Genomic DNA, 26651 nt, shown 5'->3' on the forward strand with positions numbered 1-26651 from the left:
TCGCATGCTGCCGCGAAGAAACAACTATAAATCTTACCTCGTAGTTGCTCAATCGGAAGTGTTTTTTATCTTTGATCAGCCCAGCCGAGCTATCTGATCAAGAAATCGCCGAATTCCGATGAAAGCCGCCAACCCGTAAATCTCGTCCACAGGCCAACACCTCCACGATGTATCCCGCCAGCTTCCTCGTCGGGGCCACTCTCGCCCTCTCCGCAGCCGCACTCCCATCCGAGCTTCTCCCCCGAGCGGACGGCTACTGCAACACGTCCAAGAACGTCCAGGGCCGCGCCAACGGCCTCGTGGCCAAGTACCCGGCCATCAGCGGCGGCGGCAGCTGCATCCTCAAGGACTCGGCCCTGGGCGCGGGCGTCTCGACGCTCCAGACGGCGCTGAACCGCTGCTACGCGGCCGGGCTGGACGTCGACGGCGACTTTGGCCCCAAGACCACCGCCGCGGTGAAGAAGGCGCAGCGGGCAGAGGGGGGTTTGGATGTCGATGGGATTTGGGGGCCTAAAGTTAGTCGCGTCTTTTTCTTCTTGTTTTTCTTGTTCTTTCTCCTTGGTGCTTTTTTTTTCTTGACTTGTCGCGCTGACCTGACTTGTAAAAAGACTGGTGCCAAGATGGACTGGTGGGGGTCTAGAAAAGCGGCAGGCGGGACGGAGACAATCTGGAGTTGCACAAAGGTCAACTTGTAATCGATCACCGTGGTGCTTTGCAGATCTGGAGATCATGCACTATTATAAAGTGTTTGCAGACCGGACTATTAGATCCGAGGAAGACTAAGGGGATAGCGGACAGGAGACTCAATTAAGCTTAGTATAGATGCCGTACACCGTTAGATACCTGACCTCTTGCGACCAGGGTTACATTATGCACGTCGCTTACCATACCCAGTTCCGTACAATCGTGAGAAACTCTATTGACTAATTTGATTGCAGCTCACAGCTTTGGAGTGACGGGACTAATACTGTAATACTATCATAGCTGACGATGTTGAGAACCTTCTCCTCAACGGTGTTGACGAGTAAGTCTGTCTGCCATCGACTCAGCCCCCTTTGGCCAGATGACACTAACAGCGGCGGTAGTGAGGATTTTAACATATCCAATTCCAGTATGTCTCATAATCTGCAAGAAAATTTACATAACAAATCCCTACCACTTACCCAGTCAGCTAATACCGACCATATCACAGTCAATGTCAACGGCGTCTATTTCATGACTGCTTTCTGCGTCCCGCTGCTCCGCAAAGCAGTTGACCCCAACGTCGTCATCATCTCATCCATCGCAGGCCTATCGATCCAAAGGGTGCTCGGCCTTCCAACTTATAGCATTTCCAAGGCAGCTGGTAAGTGCTTGTCATATCCAAGTAGGCTGAAAACGATTTGGCCGTCAGTGCTCTGATTCAGTGTAAACAACGCACAGCTGTGCAAACCGGCAAGCTGCTCGCCGGCCGTCTCCACCCGTGAGTCTCGCCCCTCAGCACATGACTACCTACCTACCTGGTGCAAACCCATCTGACACATTTTTCTCAACCCCCTATCTTTAGAATGAAAATACGCGTCAACACCATCTGTCCGGGTGTCTTCCCATCGGAAATGACGGGCCAGTCGTCGGGCGAAGAAGACAAGCACGGATGGGGCATGGGTGAGGTGGCGGCCAAGGCCTCGATGCGCTCCACTGCGGGACGACCGGGCAGGCCCGAGGAGATTGTAGGTCCGGTGATCATGTTGTCTAGCGCGGCGGGAGGGTTCACCAACTGCGCGATGCTGACGGTGGACGGCGGACGGCTGATGAGCGCCTCGATCCATGATGGGTTGAAGTTGCCCGAGGATACCTATGCTTGAGTCTGGTGTCTCTGAGCTTTTACAGAGTTTTTGGGTGTTTATGAAGCAACTAACACTGACTGTGTCAGAATTACAAGAATGCAGTCACAATTTGGGGGCAAAAGAAACTATGCAAAAGTTATGATGCACTTGATTGACCGCCCTAAAACGACCTGAAATCTTCGAATTTGCCAATTACATGTGATTTTAGACACGCGCGGGTATAAGCACCTTTTGGATCCAGTGGTCTGCTGACTTTGGTTGGCGTGCTGGGAAAGCTGTCTGGGCATGGGAGGATAACACCCTTGTGATGCCATAGAAAAGTTCGACAGTATCTTGGGCCGAAGAGGTGGCGTGTTGCGACCAGGACGGGCTAGAGTCCATCGAGATTCCCGAGACGTCGCACATCATGGCAGCCGACATGGCCGTGTCGCTGTCCAGAACCATCAATCTTTTATTAGAGTGACGCGTCATGGCCTCCGAGGCGGGCTCTATTACGAATAATGAGATGGATGACTCCGACACCGCCGCCCTTTGCAACGCCATTGGCTGCGTGCTGGGCGCCGCCGAATACGCCCAGCCGGGCAAGAGAGCCTCAACTCTCGCGATACGGTGGCGGCTCATGCATGGTCAAAACTAACCTGTCCTTCTGTTTTTCTTCCTCGGAGCCGATGATTGCTGCCTCTTTTCCAGTTCTCTTCTATCCCCAGTATATTTCTCCTGAATCACAAGTTACTGATAGTACTTTGCCAGGTTGGCCATGATAGACGGAGAGAAAAGAGTACACCTGTGCCCCAAGGACAAGGATTAGCCCCGTCAGCTGACTCTGTGAGTACATTGTGTTCATCTGTTGTATTTGTTTAATCTCCCGGGTAAGGTCATTAAATCGTATCCTGCATTTGTACTCGACTCAAAGCATCTGAACATGGATCGAATCTAGCGGGTGGTGTGTAAATCGTTTCCAATCAATATTGCCTTGCATATTTGCATTTTACTTGATATATTTGTAAACAAGTTAATACATTCTACAAAATATCTTCATGATATAAAAGGTGGGCTTGAGGGAGTTTCCTTGTCCTGTCATGTGTTTAGTGAACGAGTAATGCTTTTTTTAAACTAAAAAATGCAAAATGAAGACTATCGCAGAGTACTTGATGAAAATTGCGACCTGAAGAGGTTTAGCCCAAAGGCATTTGTATAATCTCCTTCCGGATATCTCGGCCCGGAGAGCTCGCTGGCGAAAACGTTATTTTTGAGAGCGTTCCAGTGTGCGATATTTGGTCTCTAACCGATCCACCCTCTGATACAGTCGTTGGAAGTCCATTTAAACGTAAGATATGCAAAGGTGAAACTGATCAACGTTTTATCAAAAAAGGGGTTTAACTTTAAAAACTTAGAATATTTTATTGAATATAAACACTTGGCAAAGTTGCTTTGTTCCGTCAGACTTCAATTCTATCATTCACACACAATCTTGTACACTTATTCCCAGTACCAAAACCTGCTAGGCCGGCCAAAATGCAGCGTACTATTCTTTACACCATCTTTACTATTCTAGCCGCGGCTGGCCCAGCACTTTCCGCCGATGATAATAAAACCACGTGCTTCACTGGCGGTAGCGGCACCTTTCGCAAAGATGACGCCGTTGACCTTGTGGCAGCCATGCGCGTCACCCCCAACGAGGACAATGTCATATTTTCCGAGGACGCCAACTTTGACCTTGACGCCAGCGCTCAAGCTTGCTTTGCGAACCTGGAGTTCTTTGCGTTTAGCCGGGAGACAACCAATGCTGTGCTTGCAGATGCCTGTGATAAAATCATCAAAGACTGTTGTCCCAACCCCGGCCTGTGGTAAGCTTTATAGTCTTGTCGGCTTTTCCTCATTTCCACTGCAGCTCAAGCGTTTACTAACGTTGGTTTTCAACAGCTCGGGAGGACAAGTCACTGCAAAGGATGAACGCAAGAAGGATATCACGGTTAGTATGATACAAGCGGGATTTGCTTGTATCGACGACAGTGGGATTTGAGAAAATTGGAGTACTATCAGAAACAGGCCTCTATTGAAGACGATTAGCATGCCGGCATTCTAGTTGTGTTGAAAAGACATTTGCTGTTCTAGAGATATGTTACTATAAATGTAGCTTTAACTTTAATCTACTAAGTTAGTGAATACCGTATCAACCGATTTACCAATAATTATAACCCCACGTTCCCACCTAAGAGTTATATACCCTAAGCCAATCTGAATAATCCCCGGATTATTGTATGTAAAATGGTGCCTAGACATATCACCAATTACCCCGGTATTTTATTTTAAATAATTCTAATCATAAGTCTTGTGCGTTTTATCAAGTACACTGGCAACTTGTGCCCAATCGGAGTGGCCGCGTCCGAGAGTCATGCTATTAAGCTATTCAGGGGCTGTGTTTCCGTATTTACAGATATTTGGCCATACAACGTAGACGCAAATATCTTCAAAGTCCTTAAAATTGATTACATCGCCATGTTAAATCCCAGATCCAACGGATTTTAGCGTTTCCGCTACCTGGGGGACATCTTGTGCATTTCTAGTACGGCGTGGCCGTTATCTCACGTTGGTGCGGTCGCGTGTCTTACCGATTAAAAGAATCCATGATCGTACGCCACAATTCCTTGCTATGCCCTATTATTTACTCTGCCGCGCCAGGGTTTAGGCTGCTTACGCTACTGTGGTACTAAATCTGCCTCTACATCACATACTTGTCGCAGTTGTGCGGAAGATTTATTTCTGCGACTAGGGAGTTAATTACGACTGAATGCTCTGTCAAAGGTACCTCTATTTCAAGCTTAAAGCGAGTACATAAGAAAACCGTATACCTCCTTCCACGTTGGGTACTCGCCTTCCTTTTCCTCGTGGGCTTTGATTGATAACCATCCTTTCTCTTAATATTGCTTTTAACCTCCCATCTCTCCACGATCCTTCGTGAGCTGCCTTGCCCTTCAGTGCCGACTATACCAAGTTTAATATTGAGTCGCTTTCAAAGCATTCAAAATGCATATCTCCACACTCTCTCAGCTCTTGGCCATGCTCGCTCTCAGCGCGACGGTCCTGAGCGCTCCGACGTCAATTGCCGCCAGTGCGGATGATGGACACCCGGGTGGTCCTCGTGCCGCCGCGGCCTGCCAAGTCCCAAGACTCCAAGTCCGCGCACAGCGTTCACGGTTCAAGTGGGAGACCCTAATCCTTACACCAAGCTGGACCCTCAGGACCCCGATGAAAAGAAACCTCATGTGGCTCAAAGGGTCTGGGATGCATGTCGTTACGAAACTCTTGGCGTGATGTTGAAAAGTGGGCTCAAGAGCGAAAAGCCACGCCCCGGATATACGGCCTGGCTAGAACATAAGGATGAACAGCGTGCCAAAAAGGCTGAAGAGCAGTGGAGGAAGGAGGCTGAACGGAAATTTGAGGTTATGAGAATCAGTAATGAGAAGTCGAAAAAGAAGGAGACGGAAAGATTGAAGAAGCATTCGCAGCTAGTGGGAAGTTTGCATGAACAGAACTTTGTTCAAGGTAGATATGGACTAATTAGTATAAGCCTAACTCAAACACCAGGCAATTTAATGTTGGAGATTAGTCCACACCGCAAAAGCACAAGTTTCAAAACAGTCCAATCAGTCTTCGAGGGTCAATTTAAACCTGATCGAATCCCAACGCTTGTCAGTATCCTACCTGTGAGCAGTCCATTACCACTTGATCGCATGTGCGTGGGGCCTTTCAAGCCTCTGTATACCTACCTTGTTTATTCTGCCACTTTGACATTTGCGGCAGGCTTTTTAACAACAAGGAAAAGTTGCATCTCAGGAAAAGCCTTATGTTCACAAAGTAAGGATATCTGTGATTAGCAACCGCAGGTAGTCCCAGTAGTAAACGAGACATGTTATTTTCTGCCCAGGAGAGATACACTCCGATAGATGGCGTAAGTGGCGTTAACCGACAATTCTATTCACACGAGTGCCAGCAGCCAATTTGCCCAGAGTCCATCATCATCTAATTTTACCTCCGTGGGTGATTTGATCAAATGGAGAGGGACTGGACACACTGGCGAACTGAGACAACTGCTAATATACTACTTGCTGGGTATTATCTTCCTCGTTCTTGTCGCCGTTTGCCACAAAGAGCGTTTTATTCTAGTAAACATTTGTTTATGACTTTGCGCTTTGAGTTCGATCGAAAGTGCGGAGGTAAAGCGTTGGTAGACATCTGTTAAATCTGATGACAGGGATCCAGCTGGATTTTCCTTCGTATATAGAATTCTTGACACGGGGCATGAATATGCACATTAATCATATATTCCATTAATATGTCATCGGATTGACCGATCTGTATCTTACGACTTTCGTCGATCCTTTCCTCTCCCAATTCTTCACCAGATGTGTAAGCTCATTGGTTATCTTTGTTCGACTCACAACCTTTTAAATATAGCAACCATGACATGGTTTTCTTTTAAAAAGTCAAAAACTACAGAAACATGCATTGTGTGTTGTTTTTACTTTGGTCTTCAATAAAAATATCCACGCGTCGACGCGACTACAAAAGCCAGTGTCACTCGCACCTTAACTCGATTGGTTTTGTCACTCATATACCCATCTCGCACTGGGCTTGTTCCTCTTGTCAAATCTCCACCTCGGAACTCATTCAGCTCTTTGCTCCCGGCAATACTATCCGTTAAAATGCACGCTTTCAAATTCGTTCAAATTTGGGCCCTGCTTGCCATCGGCGCCGCAGCCATTCCAACCCCTATCAATCTCCCTGCGGCTCTGACTAGCCAGTTGGAGCCCCGCGCCGAAGGAGGCGCTTCTGCCGGCGACGCCAACAATATCCAACCTCAATCGCAGGAGAAGTCGCCTTTCATATGCGTCTGGTGCGGCAAGGACAAGGGTGGATCTTCTGCTTTGATAGGGCACGAAATACACAATCATCAAGACGATGAGATGGTAGCATGGACGGGAAGAGACCGTCGACTCAACAAATACGAGACAGACAAGGAAGGATACAGATATTTCAAAAAGTACCCCGGTGTAAGACTTCCTAACCGCACGTGGAAAGGCAAAGGGAAGAGGCCAGAATAGGATGTGTCTACTGGCCCCGAGTAAGATGCATCGTTTTTCGACATTTCACCTACCTATGTACAGCCGAACGCGTCTGAAATATACGTGCATCGGTGCAGTCTATTAGATGGGATGAGCGTTGGCGCACATGCCAGTGCTCATAGGATATATAATATAATTCCATTTGATGGAGTACCTTGTTCTTCTGGGCTTGGAGGCTACACGCCTCACTCCGTAGTGGAAGGTACTTGGTGTGTATATTGCAGACACTGCTACATACCAAACCCGAATCTTGAACAATTGCAACCATCACAAAAGTATCCGTCTCTGTATGTCTTTTCTCCAATGATTAAATGGGGGGGTGGAAAACTTCCACCGTCTGCAAATTCTTTTCGGCCCTAGGGCGGCAGCCCCCCAAGCCTGTACAGCATCTGGGTTTATTACTGCGAAACCGCGAGAACTCTTGCATGTGAGTCTGGGCAGGACTCCGATATGGGGCGATCAGCCGCTTGGCTGATGTTCCCCAAGTCGCTTTACCGTTATTGTTATAACACATCCACGGGCATTCAATACATTGGTCTGTGTTGGATCTCATACATAACTGCGTCAAAGTGGTGGTGGTTTGCCATGGGCTGGCCGTGTCGCCAGTTTCATGACTCCAAGCTTCCACTGATCGCTGTCTAGTATATTTAATTCTGGTCAAATGGCACATTGGGGATAGGCGAAAGCGCCTTGGAGGCTGAGGCCTACAGGCCTTATAGTGATGATGGCTTTCATCATCAAGCATCACATTAATAAAATGGGCGCCGCTCCCCGGTCATGTCTGACATCATTCAAGCAAAGAAACTCAGACAACATCAACCTGCCGTTGGCGTTTGATTAGGATTTTCTACTTCGTCAATACAACGGCTCGTATCCCCTAAACTTCGTACAGTATGCCGTGGAACGCTGCCAATTCTCGCCGAGCTCGTCACCGCTGCAGAAGACTGGCGTTTTGCAAGTCGATGGACGACGCCCGTCTACACATCCCAAATGTGGTGTTGAATTTGCGTTTGACGCTGGTGGCCAAGCTGATGGACCAGTTCGTCAAGTGGTGGGGCTTTGCGGACCTCATTCCGATGCTCTCCATCCCTACGCCGTCGCATGATCATGAGGTATATCGGGGTCAGCATGGGGATGGACGAGGCAATTAGTATTGCCGATGCTTCGGCTCTGTTACAACAAAGTCAGCTAGAGATCAAGCCGGCGTGTTTTGATGGGAAACGGTGGGATCAAGCTTACACTGTCCATATTATGAGGGTTGCACAGTCATCTGTGAAAAGAACCTGGTGAGCTGATGGCCACTCTCTTGAAGCAACGAATGGACCGGGTAGATGGGTATGCAGCATGGTAGGTCTTACACGTAAAGTCTGGACTTGTCATGAGCGGTAGTAGAGAAACCTTGTATAGGGCGACAGCACACGCACTTTGATGATAGGGAGGTATCAGTCAATTGTAACGAATCAATGGCAAACCTCAAAAGTTGGGGCTTTGGCCCTGGAAGCATTTACTCACAAAACCCCAAGGCCGAGCACACAGCTGAGTCCGATGGACTTCTGTGTGTTCATCCCAAGCCTTAGGATGACGACAGCGGGCCAAAATGCCTGCCCATGATTTGTTAGTACTGGCTGCGGGGTTTCGGTAGCGCGGTTCAATGGCTTGCATACTTACGAAATAAAGGTCGGTGACGGCAGAGAACACTTTGCGTCACGTACCTCAGGTCAGCCAGGAGGTACAAATGTCGAGAGCGAAAAAAGCCAGGGGTTGTGGGTCTCATACCCGAGGCGTATATACAAAAATTAACGACTACGTCGGAGCCATAACACGTCGCGTTGGGGACGTTGGCAGACCAGGCCGCTCGCACGGGCGAGCACTGGAAAATGAGCAGAAAAAGGACGACTGTGAAGTTCAGCGTGGTCATGCCGGACATGAACCACGAGGCCACCGTCAGCCATCTGTTGGCGAAGAGGATCCTATTTAGCATCAACGCGATGGCGATCTTGGGCAACCCCAGCGCGGAGACGCCTGGTACGGAGGCGATGATGAACCACAGCTTCGATGCCTCGAGCTCATCCTCCGACAAGGTCCAGATGTGCCTCCCCTCCCCGTGCTTGATCGCGATGGAAACCAGACACACCTCGGCCAACATCATCAGATTGCAAAAGCCGATGATGTAATCTTCAAGGTAGACTAGCTTTTTGATGACGGCCTTGGTGTACAGCCGGGCGGCGACGAAGACGGTGGCGACGACCACGAGCGGGATGGCGACGGCCAGAACCTGTGGACCTCGACTTTCTTCGGCCGCCGCACCTCTGTCATTCATGGCTGGAGGGAGTGTGGGTGCTTGGCGGGGGGTGTTTTCGACGATGAAAGGGGCGGTCGGTGTCGATGTTTTGTTTACCGACCGCGTAGCGTCATGGTCCGGCTTTTAGGTAGAAAGATGTCACTTTCCCCATTGATTGAATTGACCGGGAGCCCTGGCGGGATCGAACGACGGATACAAGGGTGGAAGGTTATAGACACAATGTGCATCAGGAACTCAGAAAGGCCGCAGCAAAGGGGTTTGGAAATTCGATTATGCACAAATGCATTTCACAATTCTCATCCCTGAGGACCCCGCTCGCATGGTCTTCTTTTTTTCTTCTTCTCATTCTCCAGCAATAAATGGTCGTTTGGGGTGCCGCCACGACTCTCTTGGGATGGACCTGGTCAAAGCTTGTAGCTGCAGCACCGAGCCTCAGGTTTGTCTCTTATGAGCATATCGATTGGCCTTGGTTTGGTTGCATTTTTGGACGATTTGTTGAAAACCTTAGGTGGGATCGAATCTTTTTCGTTGCTTGTACCACGTAGGAGCCCGCGAGTCGCGGACCAGAGATACCATGCGCAGGACGTTGAAAGGCTAAGACGTAAGGTACCTACTTATACTTTTTTCTTCTTCTCCACCCCCACATCGCCTGTCCCGGTAAGTGCATGGCCCTGGATCCATCTACAAAACCGCTGACCGCCACAACCGCTCGGTTGGTAACCAGCTAGACTAGACCTAGTGGCTTGTAATCACGTCAGCCTGCAAGGGCCGACAAGTCACATGCGCACGGAACCGAAATTCGAAACCCGTTTTACCGTTGATTGAGAGGATACCTTCCACGTAGTTTGAAATTTCCCAGTTAGTTAGACTGCGCTACCATCAGCTACATTTGTTCATCTTCAACGACAAACTCTAATGTTTCTGGAACCGCCGATTGCAACCTTGATGCGTGGATCCCATTTTGCCACTCTCCAACTTTCTGTTCGAGGTTAAAGCTTTCCCCGGCCCCGTCAGTTCTTTGCCAAGTCGGTTCCACAAGGAGAAACTCCGGACGGCCAACGGCGGGGGATAATTGCTGAACATTACTGGCCACCATTGTGAGATTGGCTTTTCATCCAAAGATGAACATGCTGTCATCCTACGGCCGGCTCCTGCAAAATGCTCGGTGAGTAGTAGATTTTTCGACAACTTTTACCCGGGAGCAGTTCTTCTGCGTTTCTCCTCATTTCACCACCAGTGGCTGCTGCTTTGAAAGAACGCCGTCGATGTACAGCACAGGCTTCCTCATGTTGCCATAGTCCAGAAGGGACTTTTGAACATGCGTCTGGATCGATTTGGTGGCCATGATTTCCTCGAATGTTGGGACCGGTTTCCGCTCGCCGAAGACATGGGCTCCGTCGGGGTTGTTGAAACCCCCGTCTACGGCTTGTTGTGCAAGATCCTTCTGTCATCTACAAACCTCTAGTACTCCTTCATACGCGCTGGATTTGCAATGCTACCCAAGGCGCGCGGCTCATGTTCGTTTACCACATCGCTGGCGACGTGCTCGGTGCTTTTTTTGTCGAGTGTGCATGGAGCTTCTGCCACCTTCAGAATCAAGCTCGGCACATGTCGGGCACTGAGCTGTTTCCGAATCGCCTCTAGAACCCCGAACGTAGCAACTCGTGCGATGCAATGGAGCACCTCGGGAAAGCCTCTGAGCACCCCATACACCTCTGCCGCACTCAACCTGATGTCCCTGAAATTTATTTCATTAGGGTCAGCAAAAGATTGACAACATGGGGGCTGTATTAGCCCCAGTAGTCCAGGGGCAAAAGGCTCACTTCCTGGGTACAATGCTTGTGAATGTTCACTCACTTCTACTCATACAGTCAGTCCCTTGGAGAGGTATGAGCTCAGTGATATGCTTCAAGGAATTTTCTGCTGCATTTGCTGTATTTGCCGTAGTATTTGGCGAGAAAACGTTGTGCATACGGGTCCGACTCGGGACGGGACATGGTGACTAGCACCGCGGAGATAAGATGTGTCTTGTGGTGACTTGCGTCCAACCCGAGGATAACACTAGCTAGACCTAAGCATGATGCTTAATACTTAATACCATATGATTATCATAGTTGTCAGCGATAGCCACTCCGAACGTCGGGATCCAATACTACAGAACTTTCTTGGGTCCAACCTCCTGGTGTGCCCCCACTTTGGCCAGGTTGATCCACGACAAGCAAGGATAGCGGCGTTCCAGATAAAGCCGATAGGCAGCATTTGATCCTTATCCGCCATGCTTTTGAAGCAGAACACAGAGTGGTCGAAGTTTTTGCTTGGCCGAAAGGACCCAAAAAGTTACTTGGGCTCCGTCGCTGGCAAATACAAGCTCCAAGAATGTGCCCTTTGCACTCCAGCTGCATCGCCCAAGATGTTCCCACAGTCAAATATTCCAAGCCATGCTGATTCTGAAACGGACTTTCGAGGGAAAGGAGAAAAGCGTCGAAGTAACGGAAGCTGCAGAATCACACTGGGATTTCACCACCAGGCCGCCCTGCAGAAACTTGTTTGGCACCAGGGCTCATCTACAAGTGTGAGGTCTCGGGCTGAACGACGCATGCCATCAAAGCCACGGCTCAAATTTTTAAATTTCTTCTTCTTCACAGTGGTTCACAAATGTCAAGGGCTGGAATCCAGCGCTATATCCTTGATCACTAGCCCACTTTGGGTCGAGATGTTCTACCCCGGACTGGTCCGACTGGCGCTATCGCAGCTCGCAACATGCCGAGCCTGCAACACTCCACCCGTATAGACCATCGGTAGCAAAGGTTCTTGGTATCACCAGGTCGCTGGCATCTGTGCCTTTCGCTGCCGCTCATGTTCCAGGCAATAGGGACTTGGCCGCGTTGCTCCAATTGTAATGTGCGATTTCGTGGCCGCAAGACAAGACCCTCTCTGTTTTTGTACGCACATCGCACGCAGAGATGACGCTCAAGTTGCATGCCCCCGCCTGACTTTACAGTGCTAAGTCCATAAAAGGGGTCGAGCGAATTATTTTACGCCAAAAGCTGTCTAGAGATTCGTCCCCAAGCTGAGCTGCAGCGAAATGCGCCCCCAAAGAGACAAGGACAATACAGTGCGACAAATATGAAGCGTGGGTATAAAAATGAGAGGAAAGACACAAACTGCCTCGTCGACATACCAGATCATGACTTGGAAAACGTTGACTTAAATTTAGTCGTGACTTTCCGAATATGAGCTTGATTCATATTTAAAGCTTCCTGCACCAGCTTCGCATCTCAGATAAACGCGTCATCGTCATAAAGCTTGCTGACATCTTTCGCTTCGCGCTCGGTTACATCCATCCTTTCCCAAGAGTGACGAGGAAAAACATGGTGCTGGCCGACCATATGCTAAATTTGTAGAACGCAACGTGTGGCCGCAGACTATACGGGGGCCTGATATCGATGCGGTCCACTGTCATCTGCTAATTGCACAGTATGAATGGGGCGATTTCTCGGCGTGGATGCATGCAGGTCAGTAGCATTCCAACCCCCGCGAAGCCCTTCCATACCTTTGGTGTACTGACCTTCGGATGTACAATTACAAGGCAAAGCAACACGCATGGTTCAAGGCTTGCCGGCGGAATCAATACTACTACAGTCGCCATGCGAGCAAGCCTTGGAAAGCACTCAAAGTCTAGAGGCTATGTGGATTTCGCTAAATTCGGCGTCGAACCCTCTGAGCTTACTTCATCATGGAGCGAACAGTGGAGTGCGACAAAGATCGTCAGTCCAGCATGGACGTAAAGGAAACAAATACGTACCTGCCTACCACTGAAGACGACTTCGATTTAGGATTGACCATTTCCGAAGTTAGAACATATGATCAGTTGGTGAGTGGAGTTTCGCCTGCCCTGATAAAAGATTCACCATGGCACATTGTTACACGGCCACGCTACAAAAGACTCGATTGGATTCTCTCTCTGTGCAACAGGGCCATCATGTCATGCTCAGCCTTGCAACATGACCTTGGCTTTGAGAATAAGGAGCTAATATTAAGTCTACTAACAAGCTGTATATGTCTATAAAGGAAGACTCAAAACAGAAAGAGATCTATGAGCATCATCACACAACCTAGTTAACCGCGACAAGAGTAGACATGAGCTCCTCCTTGTCTCTGACCATCGACTCCTCAAACGTCATGAGACCCATCCCATACTTCTCCTGGTTCCTCAGCCCAGCGCCAGCAAGATCGCTAAAGTCGAATCCGTTGGCCAGCAGCTGGAACGCCATGCCGAACTGGAACACGCCCGCCTTCCGCGCCTCCTCAAACGTGTACCTGACCGCCTCGACATTTTTGCCGCTGACCTTGGACAGGCCTGCGGCCATCTCGTCGCAGTCCATGGCCAGGCCCAGCTCCACGATCTCCCCGTTGAACTTTGCGGGGTCCGTCAGCGCCGCCGTGGCGTACCGGCCAATGTCGGAGGCGTCGGTGTGAGCAATCTTGCGCCCGGCGTCGAGCACGTGGTCCAGGATGCCCTGGGGCATGCGCGGAAAGTTGAAGGCGTTCCTGGGCGTGAAGATGTCAAAGTGGATGTAGGCCGGGTGCAGGATGGTCCAGCTCTTGAAGCCGCCCTTCTTGACGGCCTCCTCGATGCCGTTCTTGTTGACGTAGTACATGTGCAGCCCGCTGTTCTTGGTGTGCTCTGACTCGAGTACCGTCTTGTCGCCGGAGCCGATGGCGGTTGAGGCGACAATGGTCTCGACGCCGGCGCGCCTCGCGCCCTCGATCACGCTCTCGGCCTGCTTGATCTCGGTCTGGGACGTGAAGGTGTTGAGAAACACGCCCGTCGTGCCCTTGGCGGCGGCGTAGACGGCGTCGGAGTCGAGGGCCTCGCCTTGGAAGAGCGTTACTCCCTCGGCCTTGAGGATGGCCGGCAGGGGCTTGTTGACGTCCCGGACCAGTGCGTGGACTTTGGCGCCGGATTTGAGCAAATGGGTGATGACCCACTGGCTTTGGCCTCCCGTTGCTTGGACGACGAGGAATGTGGACATTTTTGGGATTGGTGAGGGTTTTGTGTGGAGGTTTATTGATGTAGATGGGAGATGCGCAAATGTATTTCTTGCAAGTTATGGTCTGTCTGCTGGAGGCTGGCTGATGATGTTTTGAACCGAGACTCACAACATGATCGGCTTCCACGACGCATTATATAACGTTTGGCTCCACATCTCCGACCCCCCTAAAGTCCGGCCCCTAAAAATATCTACTCAGCCACGTCAACCCTTTGTTTTATTTTATAAATATCTAGACGAATTTTTCACTTTAGAACTTGATTTTTGAAGATTCTTGCTCCAAACTTTCCAATGAAACAGTACACTGAAAATCAGCTTCTTGCTGCCATTTCTGACATAAGAAATGGCAAATCAGTTCACAAAACCTCGCAAAAATGGGGTATTCCTCGGAGTACCCTTCACGATCGTTTAAAGGGGGCCCAGTCAATTCAACAAGCGAAAAGATCTTGTCAAAGGCTTTCACAGGAGCAGGAGACCTATTTGGCAGATTGGGTACTTGCGCAGGCCGCGTTAGGCCTTCCGCCAACGCATCAAGAACTACGCTATTTTGCGGAACGAATTCTTCAGGCCGCCGGAGAAAGAAAAAGCCTTGGGAAACATTGGGTTAGCCGTTTTATAGCCCGATATCCAATTTTGAGAACCCAAAGACCCCGGCGAATAGAAAATGCCCGGGTTAATGGGGCTACAACCGAGGTAATTAAATCTTGGTGGTCCTATTTGAAAAATCCCGTTGTCGATACTATAAAACCGGCCAACCGTTGGAATATGGACGAAACAGGTATAATGGAAGGCAAAGGATCTAATTGCCTGGTGTTAGGGCGTAATAAAATCCGGCCATTACAGCGAAAAGAGCCTGGAACGCGGGGTTGGACGAGCATAATCGAATGTGTATCAGCTACGGGGGCTGTTATACCTCCCCTCGTTATATTTAAGGGGAAAAACGTACAGCAACAATGGTTTCCAGCTGATTTAAGTCCTTTCGATACCTGGCAATTTCATGCAACCGAAAACGGGTGGACAAATCATGAAACAGGTATCGAATGGTTAAAAAAGGTGTTTATTCCGTATACCCAACCTTTAACCCCTGAAAAGCGGTTATTAGTTCTGGATGGCCATGGATCACATATAACGGACGAATTTATGCTTCTTTGCTTGCAAAACAATATTCAACTCCTATATTTACCCCCTCATTCGTCACACGTTCTTCAACCGTTGGATTTATCGGTTTTTGGGCCGTTAAAGGAAGCTTATCGACGTCACCTGGGATTTGTAAACCAGTTTTGCTGTTCAACGGTTGTTGGGAAACGAAACTTTCTACTTTGCTATCGAAAAGCCAGATCAAAAGCATTTATAGCAAAAACCATTCAATCTGGTTGGCGTACGACGGGGTTATGGCCGGTGAACTTGGCAAAACCACTTTTAAACCCTTTTTTGTTAGAAAATAGCAACGCCAACGTCGAAAAAGGTAAAAATAACGGCTTCCAAAGGGATAAAACACCGGAAAATCCAACCCAACAAATTAACGACCAGTCTTTACTTATTTGGAAAACCCCTAAAACGACCCGAGATATTCGACTTCAACTACAGGAAATTTCCCGGTCCGAAAAAAGTAACGCCACTTCACGGCTTTTGTTTGCAAAAGTCCAAAAAAGCTTCGAAACCAAGGATATCTTATTGGCTGAAGCTCAGCAAAAAATCAGTTTGTTAAACGCAAAATTGGAGGCGGTACGGCCGGTCAAAAGGAAAAGGGTGATTCCGGATCCCAACGAGCTTTTGGTCAGCAAAAAAAACGTTTATGAAGCACAGGAAAATAATAGGGACTGTTTAGAAGCTTTGAACGATGGAGAAGAGGTTAGCGAACCGGGAGAGCCTGACAATGATTGTATTATTGTGCGTTGATAGGTTTACATTTAAATCGGTTTATAAAAGGGGTATTTCGTCGTTACATTTTTCAAGGGGGCCGGACTTTAGGGGGGTCGGAGATGTGGAGCCCAACGTTACCACAAAGTTCCATGTGAATACTGCTCCCTCTACGGCCTATGAAGGCACATTTGGGACAGTCATTCAAATTCTTGGCCCAATCTTGGCTCATATCGTTCATGCACCCTGAAGAAGGCTTAGCAATCGACCGCAGAATCCTGCCATGTCTTGGCCAAAACTGATTGGTTGGTCAAACGCAATACCTTCTCCATCCGGTTAGGACCGATTTCTTAAGCATACTGGCCCATGTGCTGACATTCCACCCACTGCTTACCACTAGCTAGGGTTTGTCAGCTCTCTCGGAGCCGGAAATTCCTCTGTTGGGCTTAAGTCCATTAACTCCTGTGACGAGCTAGTGCATGCATGTACGCAGTCGCATTGATTGATAAACATCCCACCTCGGCCGGCCATGTTCTTGGCGGTGACTACATGTTTTGATTCTGCATGCCTCCCTGCTGACGAACATCGTCGACAACACCGGCGTCGTCGTCATCGCCACAACTGTCTTGTACGGAATTTCGGAGATGCCATGGATTCCGGCCAACGACAGCGCGATTGAGATTCGCTGGTACATCAGATTTACAGTCGGGTCCGTGAAGCTGTTTGCGCTCGCAGCCCGAGCAGGCGCGCACGCGACCGAGTGCGCACTGACGAAGGCCTCGGCCGAGTCGGCCGTAAGGTCGCTGACGCACTTGCTGGCCGGGCTGCCACCACAGCCCTCGTCCGTCCGGAGGGCGAGGACGTAGGCTCAAGATTGACGTCAGAGCCCTGGGATGGCTAACCCGAAGGAAACTTTGCGTGCAAGCTGTTGTATCTCGGCGGCCCGGGACGAAAACAGTCTTTATGGGGACGATAGGAGTTGCAGTAACGATTTTGGTGGCAGCAGGAATATATGAGCATTATAAATTGAAAATGGTCGGATCAGAAAGACAGCTGCACTCAACATATTCAAGTGCATTCTTTTTCTCAAACAGAATATCAAATAATGCATGGACAGTACCTTCACATGGACGTTCGAAATTACTTTACGTCGAAGCCAGAGCCGGCTCATTCCAACCCCTACAAAAGCATTCTCAAAATAAACCGAAGCTCCAAGAACTACCTTTGCCGTGAGTTGGGGTCCCGCGACCCCTGCCCCCTCGACTCTGCCTCTCTCGACCTTGGCTCTCCCGACTTTGGCGCAGTTGACTTCTGTCCTTCCAAACGCAGCGCATATCACCGTCTTGTTCATCCCAGCCCCAGTAACCACGACTGTCTTCATTCCCGGCGACTTTATGTTGGAGGACCTGACTGCTGCCCGCTTGACTTGGGCTCACGTCACTAGGGTTCGGCAGGCTACGGCCCCCTGGATCATATCTTGCAGCAAGGGCAAAGCGGTCGTAGGTGTCGGCGTGATTTAAATTCCTTGCGCTGTCAAGCCTTTGCGTTCCGATAAGTCTGTTAGTAGTTGGTTTGCATATCTTGTCGGATTTCAGCCGGGCTAATGGCGTGGTATTAACTGGACTTACGCCATTACGCCATAAATACCATAGGTAGCGTAGTCTAGGGTTCCTTTTACTATATTTTATTCGGTTTAACAAATAATTTCAAAAAAGAAGGTACAATATTACGTCAAAAATTAATCCTATTGGGATTTGCGAAATATTTACTTACTGGATTGTAAATGTGTAAGTTCATGGATAAGGGTTACGTCCTGGCAAACATCGCCGCCCACGGCCTTCGTGGTGCATCGCTCAAAAAATCTGGGACATACAATTACTGTATTTTTTGAGGCCATATTGTAGGCTAAAAACCCGGGTCTCCCTTGACTGAAACAATAAGCAGTTTTATCGTCCTGGTTGTTGTCGCAAGATATAAAGTAGCTGCTACCCCCGGCGGGATCACATGCGTGATACACTCTGTTAAGAACCTTTTTAACTTCTTCTTTATCGGCACTGTTATGGGTTTTGAAAAATTTGTAAAAAAGATCGGGGTATTTGTCGACCCCGTGGTATCCGGCCGAGGCTGTTGTTTGACACCTGTGGACCTTTTAGCTTTTGCAAACAAAAAACAATACCTAGGTTTGCTGTGCCGCTGGGTTTATTACTCTTTTTGAGCTTCGAGAAGTTGCTGACGCTGCCAGTCCACGCAGCTGCTTTTGATACTGCTGCGTTTGACTATGAGGGAGCGAGGAGCTGTAATTATGTTGACTTTTGTTAGTTCAGATTATTTATCTCTCATGGAATCTAAAAAAGCACTGGCTGAATGTTCGCAGGGGGTCCTAAGCCGGTACCTGTACTTGTTTGTCTGGACTCAATCGGATTCGCGATTGGTCCGAGATTGAGGGAGGGCAAGCCCGGGCCTCCCCCTAATGTAGCTAAAGCCATGTTTCCGATGTTTTGCGCTGCAGCCAAAAAAAAACAGTGTGAAATTGAGTGATAGAAATGAAGACGTGATATAAGAGGGAGTATTTGAAGGCAACTAACTGGTATAAATCTCTCTCAGATATTGGCTTGTATTCAATCCTAAAATAAAGACTTCTGTAATGTATGTTCCAAAAGAGGCTGCTTTTCTCAACGCAAGTTCTAAAAGTGGGTTCGCTTTAGGAGCTACTCAGGGAGCATAACTTAGTTAATTAACATCTCTCATGCTTAGTGTTCAATCGACCGACATTAGTAATGGGCTCAGAGATTCCTATCAAAAGTTTTCAACGGCGACTTCGGCACCACGTTGCAAACCCATTACAGGATATAAAAATTGCAATTTGAATTAGATTCCAAATGTTCATTTTCAACTCATATAAATTAACTCTACTATAATTTAGAACATAACCCATGTGTATTAGTTCCATATCAATGAGTGTATTAATAAATCGCCGGGAAGGATTAGTGTTAAATTTTAAAATGTTCGTAAATATGTTTTGCCTTCTTCATGGCATTCAGTAATCTATACATATGTATTAATGGGAGAATGTAACGGCAAAGCTTGGGTATTTTGATAGTTTAACTTAATTAGAAACTGTTATTATTCTAAAATATCTTAAATGATCGATTTAAATAGCTATCTATAAATACCTAAAGAATTTATTATGGTTTTACATATCTTCTTCAAATCTAAATGGTACAGTTACGGCCCAGTTTATTATTATTTCCGTTGGTGCGAGACGAGAAAATAGAGCAGGATCTTTATTATCATTCCTCCACTGTATTATACCCAAGGAAGATTAAGTGAGGCTTTGGCTTAAAATCCATGTTAAATTTCATCTGTACTTAATTTAGAAGGTGAAAGAAACTAAAAGTAGGGCTTTAATATTCATGCGTATATTTTAAGCCGTTTCCGACAGTCTTACTACCCGTTTATTTTAATGTTTGTTTAGGGGTCCGGAACCGGGGTTATCCGACGTAGTAAGAACATGGGTAAGCACCCCGTCTCGAGATTTACGACAAGGGTCTTTACGCTATTTTAACTGAACGTCGCCCGGGAACTAGCATTGATTATGCAAGGACTTTGTTGTCTCTCGGTAGAAGCGGTGATACGTGGGTGCTGTCTGGCACGAATGGCAAAGCGCCACACCTGGAAATCATAGCATAGGACATTGGCGGCGAAGAGCAACACGGCGGACACGATGGTGACGAGCTTGGCGCCGTCGCTAGTGATCCAAGGCTGCAGGCCGATTGTTCAAGAAGAGCACCCATACGGCGAGACGGAAAAGAAGGCCGCCATGGTGGTGAGTATGATGCTGGTGACCAAGGCGGCGTGGGAAAAGGTGATGGTCACTCACGCCGAGGTGGGCAAGAGCAAGGTTTTGAGCGAGGATAGCGTGATGTGCAATACCCGGCCTAGAGGCATCTCCGTCGTACATGCAAGCTAGCAACGGGCTCGCTGTGATAAGCATCTGATGCAAAGACCAGCGAGCCCCTCCTAAACCACAGGCTGCCGGCTATCCAAATCTGAATAGGGAAAGAAGTCATCCGGTATTTGGAAAGCTGGGTCGTACACCCTCATGTGATCAACAACTCGCTGGACCGCATCGGTGCGGTAGTTGAACTTTAATGTTTCCTCGGCATTGGCTTGAGTTGAGGGTTTATCTTGTTAGTTGACGTTTGATGACTGTGAAAAAGAACATGACAAAACCAAATACTCGTCATGAACTCGGGCATTATGTACTCACAGGGCAATGCTTCGCCTTCCAGGTAGTTCAAGACCTCTTCTGGGGGCTTTTGGTCGAAGCCATAGTTGCTCAAAATCTGGATCGCGGATGCGCGGTTGTGCCGTATCTTTTGATAGATTGCCAAGCGCTCTGGGACTTGAGACTTGGTCGCGCCCAGCATGCAAAGACCGAGAGAAAGGCCGTCTTCGAGACCCTGTGCTCCGCCCTGGCCCTGATCTGCAAGGGGTTTGCTTTTGTTAGACTGACATAGTGTTTACGCGAGGATCACAAAGTGATCCTTTGTCTCGGGAGACTCGATGGAACTCACGCGGCAGCATTGGGTGTGCGGCGTCTCCGACAATCGCCATGTTCCCCTTGTGCCATATCGGGATGGGTGCACGGTATTGGAGAGGCCAACGTTTGAACTCTTGGCATTTCCTGTTTGGTCCCAGTCGGCTTGTGTCAGTGGAGCTCCAAGGATGTAATGCTTGGGCTGGGCCAGGGCTACAAATACTGTACTCACCCAACAACTGCAAGGAGGCCGGGGTCAAATCCCTCCAGCGCCTTGAAGACTTCGTCCTTGGTTGCTGGGGCGTCCCAGTCTAGACAGTATGGTCAGGAAAGCTTGCTTTTGGGGGGATCAGGGACTGATGATAGACGCACCTTCCTTGCCGGAACCCAGCTCGTCATTTCTGCACATGATAGTGAAGTTGAGGACTTGAGAGCTAGTTATAACATTTTCATATCAGCTTCATCATCCCTTTGTCCAGATCTCGTATCATACTTTTCCCTACGTCTTGGTGACTTACTTGCGGCACGGATAGTAGACCAGTCTTCTGTTTCTTGCAACATCCGGCCAGATTCGCAGACCCTGTAAGCCAACCAGTTCCTTGGTGAAGAAGCTAGTCTCCGGGTCATCCTCAACGAGGGCTCTTGGAATCAGGAACCGATAGCAGCAGTTGGAATGCTGCGCGGGACGAGGATGGTTTGGATGGCCAAGTATCGTGGCAACAGATATCGAGTGTATCCCATCAGCCCCGACCAAAAGGTCACCGGTGATCACGGTACCATCCTTGAGAGTCATGGAAGGGGTTTCGGGATCATATAGTACGACCTCGGATTTGGTCTTGATAACGACCGGCGTACCGGGCCCATCCGGCGCCGTAGCCATGCGCTTCAGGTTTTCATGAAGGTCGACTCGGTGGGCATAATATAAGTGTGCCTTGTGGGTCTTGATGTTGTGCCGGAAGTCCGAGTACGCCAGCACCTTGTCGCGCTGTGACGGCGAGAAGATGTACATGGACTCGGACGGGACGAACTGGGCTTTGACGACGTCCAGTCCCCATCCTATCAGGAACCGGGCAACATTGGGCGGGACGTTGATGGCCGCTCCGAACTCGTGGTTTAGTGAGGACCGCTCGTAGATTGTTACCGAGTGTCCGCATCGACGCAGCGCGATGGCCGAGGCTAGCCCTGCCACCCCCGCACCGGCTATTATGACATGCATCCTGTGATGTACGAGCGGGATTATAGCGGGACTTGTGCACGGGGAAATAGACAAGGAAAGAAACTAGCTGGGGTGGTCAAGAGACTGGGTCTAGCAGGAAAACTCGGCTCGTGTTGTATGTATGGCAAAAGATACTTTGCAAGATTTATGTTTGTAAAGGGGCCTCCTCGCTTTGTAGCGAAAATGCCTCATCTCGATACGACTTAGTCGGGCTAGTGCCCACTTTTTGCAAAATTAAACTTTATCAGAAATGCCACCACAAAACCTGACAGCAAATACACCAAGCCACCAAATTAAAAATTATGGTCCAATCAAGCCAAAAGTCGCTGGTTCCTTGTGAATTCATGACTGGGCCATGTACCACGTACATCAACAAGCCTAAAAGGGTTTCAAGCTTATCTAAGTCAATATCCCCGACAAATACTCCGCGCCTATCTTTCACAGCCAGTAGTAACTTTACCTTGCTTTCCAGCACGTTTGACAACCCCCTAAAGGATGATATTCTGCTACTCACATGCCCTATGACGCGGCACATTAACTCATCTTGGCCATCTAAGACCCCAAGGTTCTCATGGAAACACGCAACCATTGGTCGCAGAGGTGACCTAAATACTTGAATTTTGCAAAATGCGACACCTGACCAACTTCAGCCAGCCTTAGCGGCATCAGTGTACAAAGAACTTGTTTTGCTATTCCTTGCCGCCTATGACGTGTCGGCATTGATATGTAGAGTTGTACACTGAGCTCTTGGGATTCACTGTACAGAGGGCTTCAAAAAGCTGGCATATCCTTGTTATCCCTCAATCATCCATGGGCCATCTCGTAAGAACTTCATCAAGCCCGAATTAAAGTTACTTATAAAGCGGCTAGAAGGAAAAGTGTAGATACTATGAAGGAGACTTGATTACGTTAGACTATGAACTGACGCTTTTTTCGGATTAAGGCCGACTGGCGGGGCCAACATGTTTGGGGCCTTCCAAGTTCCACCGACACAGCAAAAAACAAAGAAAGACAAAAGGAAAACTATCTTCAAGGAATAAACATTTGGTTAGTATCGACAGCGCCGGCCCCTCCTTTATCCGCACCCCCAGGAATATAGATGCGACCGTCCACAACAGCAGCGGCAGTTCCGTGACGCGGCCTCGGCATGGGCGGCAGAACCTGCCAGCTGTCAGACTTGACGTCGTAAACCTCCACATTATCAAAAATGCCGTTCCCCACCGGATTCCCCTCCCCTCCAAACGTGTAGACCTTGCCGTTCACCAGAGCCGTAGAGATGGACCCCCTCGGCGTGGGCATCTTGCCCTTGAGCTCCACCCACTCCCGCTTCGCCTTGCTCAGGTCCATGGCCAGGACCGTCCCGCGGACGTTCTTCTCGCCGCTCACGCGCCCGCCGACCACGTAAAACGTGTTGCCCAGCACCACGCCGCCGCAGTGGTCACGCCCGCCGTCCGGCAGGTCGGGGAACGCCGTGTCCCACTGCAGCGTGCGGGTGTTGAACATGGACGTCCACGGCACCGTGGTCTGCGCGCTGTTGAGGAAGTTGGTGTAGTTGAGCCCGCCGGCGATGACGATGTTGTCGCCCCAGACGCCGACGGCCGAGGCGCCGCGCTCGGTGCCGGCGGGCATCGGCGGCAGGGCCGACCAGGCGTCTGTGGCCGGGTCGTAGGCGTAGCTGTTGGCGATGGGGTAGTTGACCCCCTGGCCGGCGATGGCGCCGAGGACGAAGAGCTTGCCGCCGAGGGAGGCCATGTTGGCGTGGTTGACGGGCGTGGGGATGTCGGCCACGCGGCGCCAGGTGTTGGCGGCCGTCGAGTAGACCTGCATGTAGCTCACGGAGGGTATGGTGGTGCGGTTTGCGGGGACTAGGTTGATGCCGCCGACGATGTAAATGTCGCTGCCGATCGATGCGACGCTCTCTTCCTGCTGAGGACCCAGTGGGATGGGAGCTAATAGCTGCCAAGAATTGGATCGAGCGGGTAGGGAAACGGCGGATGCCACCAGGGCCCAGAGAAGGGACACTGGTGATGAAAGTGTGATTTTCATTTTGGATGTCTGTTTTAGTATGCAAAATGAAGAGATTTCATGTCGGATAAGGCTGCCTACTGGAAATTGAAAATAACAGAAGAGACGGTCCCAAAAGGTTTACACAAGGCATAAATAAACGCAAGTCGTTAGCTAGGCAATTGATTGGCCGTTACATTCATTTGCTTTATATACAGCCTCTAGTCTAACTAGCGTGGTGCATGTCATACAGGTGAATGTTCGGGTTTTCTTCGGTACTCGCTCTACAGGATCCATCATCGTCGAATCCTACGGAAAACAGGAGCACTACTAAATCCTTTTCACAATATAATATGCCAAAAGCTTTACCCCACCGCATGTGGGCCGATCAATCTTGTCGCAGCCGAAACCTTAATATATGACACTTCCACTTTCCGTGCACGATTTATGACAAGTCAGTCCATAGAGAACAGACCACGTCATGGAATACAGTACAAAATGTCTTGTAAAAAGAAGCTGCCCCCTTTTCCTTGTCTTTTTCAACGTCATCTGAGTATGCCAGCAGTAAGGGTATTCAGGGAATCACCCTGGCTGCACGACATTGTGCATGCCCACTAATTATCGCAAGCTCGGCCCCTGCCAAGACGCAGCTTACACTTAAATCAACAACCAATGAACAGAAACAGAAACAGTCCAGACTTGCTCTTTTGCCGGCCCATTTTTGACCACTTCGCAGGGCCCAGTTTATCACCACTTGTCACTTGACCACCATGTCTCGCCATGTGGATTTCGACAACGACGCCGACAAGCCGCAGGAATTCCAAGTGGCCGTCGTCGGAGGCGGAATAGTCGGCCTGGCAATCACATGGGGCCTCTTGCGTCGCGGGATAAAAGTCAAGGTTTACGAACAGGCCCGTGCCATCGGCGCCATCGGCGCAGGGATTGCCTTCACCGCCTGCGCGCAACGCTGCATGGAGCGGCTGGACCCGGCCATCGCCAAAGCCTTTTGGAGCGCCGGCGCCGTGCCGCTGTCGAGCGCAGCCGGCTCCGACGACCCCAATGACTACCTTCGCTGGGTCGACGGCTTCAACTCGCACCCCGGCCGCGACCCCCGGTGGCAGGAGCAGCTGTATGAACTTAGTGCTGGTGTCAAGGGTTTTGTGGCCGTGAGGAGGGATGAGTTTGCTGCTCAGATGGTGAAGCTGCTCCCGTCGGGGGTGGTTGAGTTGCAGAAGCGGCTGGAGGATATTGTCGATGAGGTTTCTGACCAGGAGGGAAGGACCGGCAGGAAAGTACTGGTGTTTGGGGATGGCTCAAGGGCCACGGTTGATGCGGTCATAGGCTGCGACGGAGTCAAGTCAAAGGTTCGAGAGGTCATGTTCGGCAAGGACAACCCGGCCTCATACCCAACCTACACACACATTGCCGCCTACCGGGCCGTGATCCCCATGGACACGGCCATCAAAATCTTGGGAGAGCGCAGGGCAAAGACGTTCAACAACCACCTCGGCCCCGGCGGCAACCTCCTGCACTACGCCGTCTCCAACCAGACGCTCGTCAGCATAACGGTTTTCGTCTCGGACCCCAGCGAGTGGCCCGACCACCGCCAGCTGACCCGCAACGACGGCTCCAAGGCCCACCTGCTGCGAGTCTTTGCCCGCTTCAACCCCACAGTCGTGGACCTCATCAGACAACTACCCGACGAGACCCTGCCCAGATGGGGCATATTCGACCTCGCCGAGTACCCCCTGTCGGCCTTCAACAGCGGCCGCGTGGTCCTGGCCGGCGACGCCGCCCACGCCAGCGCACCCCAGCACGGCGCGGGGGCCGGCATCGGCATGGAGGACGCACTGTGCCTGGTGACGCTGCTGGAGCGCGTGCGGCAGGCTCGAGGTCCCACAGGGCGGCAGCAGCAGCACGCGGCGCTGGAGGCGGCCTTTGCGAGCTACGATGCCGTCCGGCGCACGCGGTGCCAGTGGTTCGTCAACAGCAGCCGGCGCATCACGGATCTGCACCAGCAGCGCGAGTGGGGGGACCCGGCGAGGTTGCTCAAGGCAAAGTCGTGCTTTGAGGAGATTAAGGATCGCTCGCACAAGATTTGGCACTTTGACTACGAGGGTATGGTGGAGGAGGCGGGTGTGACGTACGAAGAGCTCCTCTCGGGCCAGGGTACGTCTCGTTTGGCGACGAGCAGGGTTAAAGCACGTCTGTGACTCATGATAGAAGAGACCAGCTGGCAGCAGCCTTGATGTCGTGGCAGCTTAATAAGGAATATTCCAGTAAGCATAGTGGCAGTGCCATGCCGTGCAACGGTAATAATACTTTCAAGTCATCGTACGTAGTAAGGGCCTGATCTTCTCGTTTATAAAGTTAGCTATTCCCAATCAGGCGGTATTTTGCCCATATAAAAACAGTGGGGAAATGGCTTGGAGATAGCTTTCGACCGGATTACCCAGCCAAACCTGCATAACTAGGGGCCATGTTATCGAACCTATCAATTCCTTATTCTACCTACAAATGGCTCCACCCACTCTTAATCTGCTAATATACGTGTCGTTGATTTTTCATATTTATATTTCTAATAAATAGAATATCTAAAGGCCAACACCTATTTATAGCTATAACCGCTATCCCTAGTCCCTAACCGCTAGTTTTGATTAATGGGTAATAGTAGCGGAAGTAAGAGCAGCGGTTCCCAGTGCCAATGATCACTATCCGCGTTT

At 49.8% G+C, this 26651-nt stretch overlaps 10 protein-coding genes across 10 annotated transcripts; 4 read left to right on the top strand and 6 right to left on the bottom strand.

The window, feature by feature from the left end:
* Nucleotides 1-167: 167 nt before the first annotated feature.
* Nucleotides 168-1844, top strand: MGG_10023 (uncharacterized protein; the record flags this gene model as incomplete). Its single annotated transcript, XM_003717435.1, has 6 exons — nt 168-515; nt 862-906; nt 985-1024; nt 1193-1345; nt 1423-1462; nt 1547-1844. 6 exons carry the CDS (start codon nt 168-170, stop codon nt 1842-1844), a joined length of 924 nt encoding a protein of 307 aa, XP_003717483.1.
* A 1497-nt stretch (nt 1845-3341) lies between these two features.
* MGG_10021 (uncharacterized protein) lies at nt 3342-3896 on the top strand (the record flags this gene model as incomplete). The annotated part of the gene is made up of 3 exons (XM_003717436.1): nt 3342-3673; nt 3750-3762; nt 3840-3896. The coding sequence occupies 3 exons, from the start codon at nt 3342-3344 to the stop codon at nt 3894-3896; spliced, it is 402 nt and encodes a 133-aa protein (XP_003717484.1).
* A 2636-nt stretch (nt 3897-6532) lies between these two features.
* MGG_10020 (uncharacterized protein) lies at nt 6533-6931 on the top strand (the record flags this gene model as incomplete). Its single annotated transcript, XM_003717437.1, has 1 exon — nt 6533-6931. The coding sequence occupies one exon, from the start codon at nt 6533-6535 to the stop codon at nt 6929-6931; it is 399 nt and encodes a 132-aa protein (XP_003717485.1).
* Nucleotides 6932-7721: 790 nt separating this feature from the next.
* Nucleotides 7722-9808, bottom strand: MGG_10019 (uncharacterized protein). The gene is made up of 6 exons (XM_003717438.1): nt 8729-9808; nt 8621-8649; nt 8465-8553; nt 8311-8375; nt 8192-8222; nt 7722-8122 (listed from the first exon to the last, which is right to left on the bottom strand). The coding sequence occupies exons 1-6, from the start codon at nt 9270-9272 to the stop codon at nt 7930-7932; spliced, it is 951 nt and encodes a 316-aa protein (XP_003717486.1). The 5' UTR covers nt 9273-9808; the 3' UTR covers nt 7722-7929.
* A 668-nt stretch (nt 9809-10476) lies between these two features.
* MGG_14828 (uncharacterized protein) lies at nt 10477-11251 on the bottom strand (the record flags this gene model as incomplete). The annotated part of the gene is made up of 3 exons (XM_003717439.1): nt 10477-10698; nt 10782-10992; nt 11229-11251. The coding sequence occupies 3 exons, from the start codon at nt 11249-11251 to the stop codon at nt 10477-10479; spliced, it is 456 nt and encodes a 151-aa protein (XP_003717487.1).
* Nucleotides 11252-13369: 2118 nt separating this feature from the next.
* MGG_10017 (NmrA family protein) lies at nt 13370-14290 on the bottom strand (the record flags this gene model as incomplete). Its single annotated transcript, XM_003717440.1, has 1 exon — nt 13370-14290. One exon carries the CDS (start codon nt 14288-14290, stop codon nt 13370-13372), a length of 921 nt encoding a protein of 306 aa, XP_003717488.1.
* A 2423-nt stretch (nt 14291-16713) lies between these two features.
* Nucleotides 16714-18654, bottom strand: MGG_10015 (uncharacterized protein; the record flags this gene model as incomplete). The annotated part of the gene is made up of 7 exons (XM_003717441.1): nt 16714-16853; nt 16937-17035; nt 17391-17725; nt 17797-17845; nt 17942-18030; nt 18375-18462; nt 18567-18654. The coding sequence occupies 7 exons, from the start codon at nt 18652-18654 to the stop codon at nt 16714-16716; spliced, it is 888 nt and encodes a 295-aa protein (XP_003717489.1).
* A 1534-nt stretch (nt 18655-20188) lies between these two features.
* Nucleotides 20189-21924, bottom strand: MGG_10014 (uncharacterized protein; the record flags this gene model as incomplete). The annotated part of the gene is made up of 6 exons (XM_003717442.1): nt 20189-20337; nt 20439-20654; nt 20746-20855; nt 20941-21019; nt 21081-21142; nt 21227-21924. 6 exons carry the CDS (start codon nt 21922-21924, stop codon nt 20189-20191), a joined length of 1314 nt encoding a protein of 437 aa, XP_003717490.1.
* A 1029-nt stretch (nt 21925-22953) lies between these two features.
* MGG_10013 (uncharacterized protein) lies at nt 22954-23970 on the bottom strand (the record flags this gene model as incomplete). Its single annotated transcript, XM_003717443.1, has 1 exon — nt 22954-23970. The coding sequence occupies one exon, from the start codon at nt 23968-23970 to the stop codon at nt 22954-22956; it is 1017 nt and encodes a 338-aa protein (XP_003717491.1).
* A 728-nt stretch (nt 23971-24698) lies between these two features.
* On the top strand, nt 24699-26141 carry MGG_10012 (salicylate hydroxylase; the record flags this gene model as incomplete). Its single annotated transcript, XM_003717444.1, has 1 exon — nt 24699-26141. One exon carries the CDS (start codon nt 24699-24701, stop codon nt 26139-26141), a length of 1443 nt encoding a protein of 480 aa, XP_003717492.1.
* Between the last annotated feature and the right edge of the window lie 510 nt (nt 26142-26651).

Source organism: Pyricularia oryzae, chromosome 4 (assembly GCF_000002495.2).
Source record: "Pyricularia oryzae 70-15 chromosome 4, whole genome shotgun sequence".
In the NCBI taxonomy this organism is placed as follows: domain Eukaryota; kingdom Fungi; phylum Ascomycota; class Sordariomycetes; order Magnaporthales; family Pyriculariaceae; genus Pyricularia; species Pyricularia oryzae.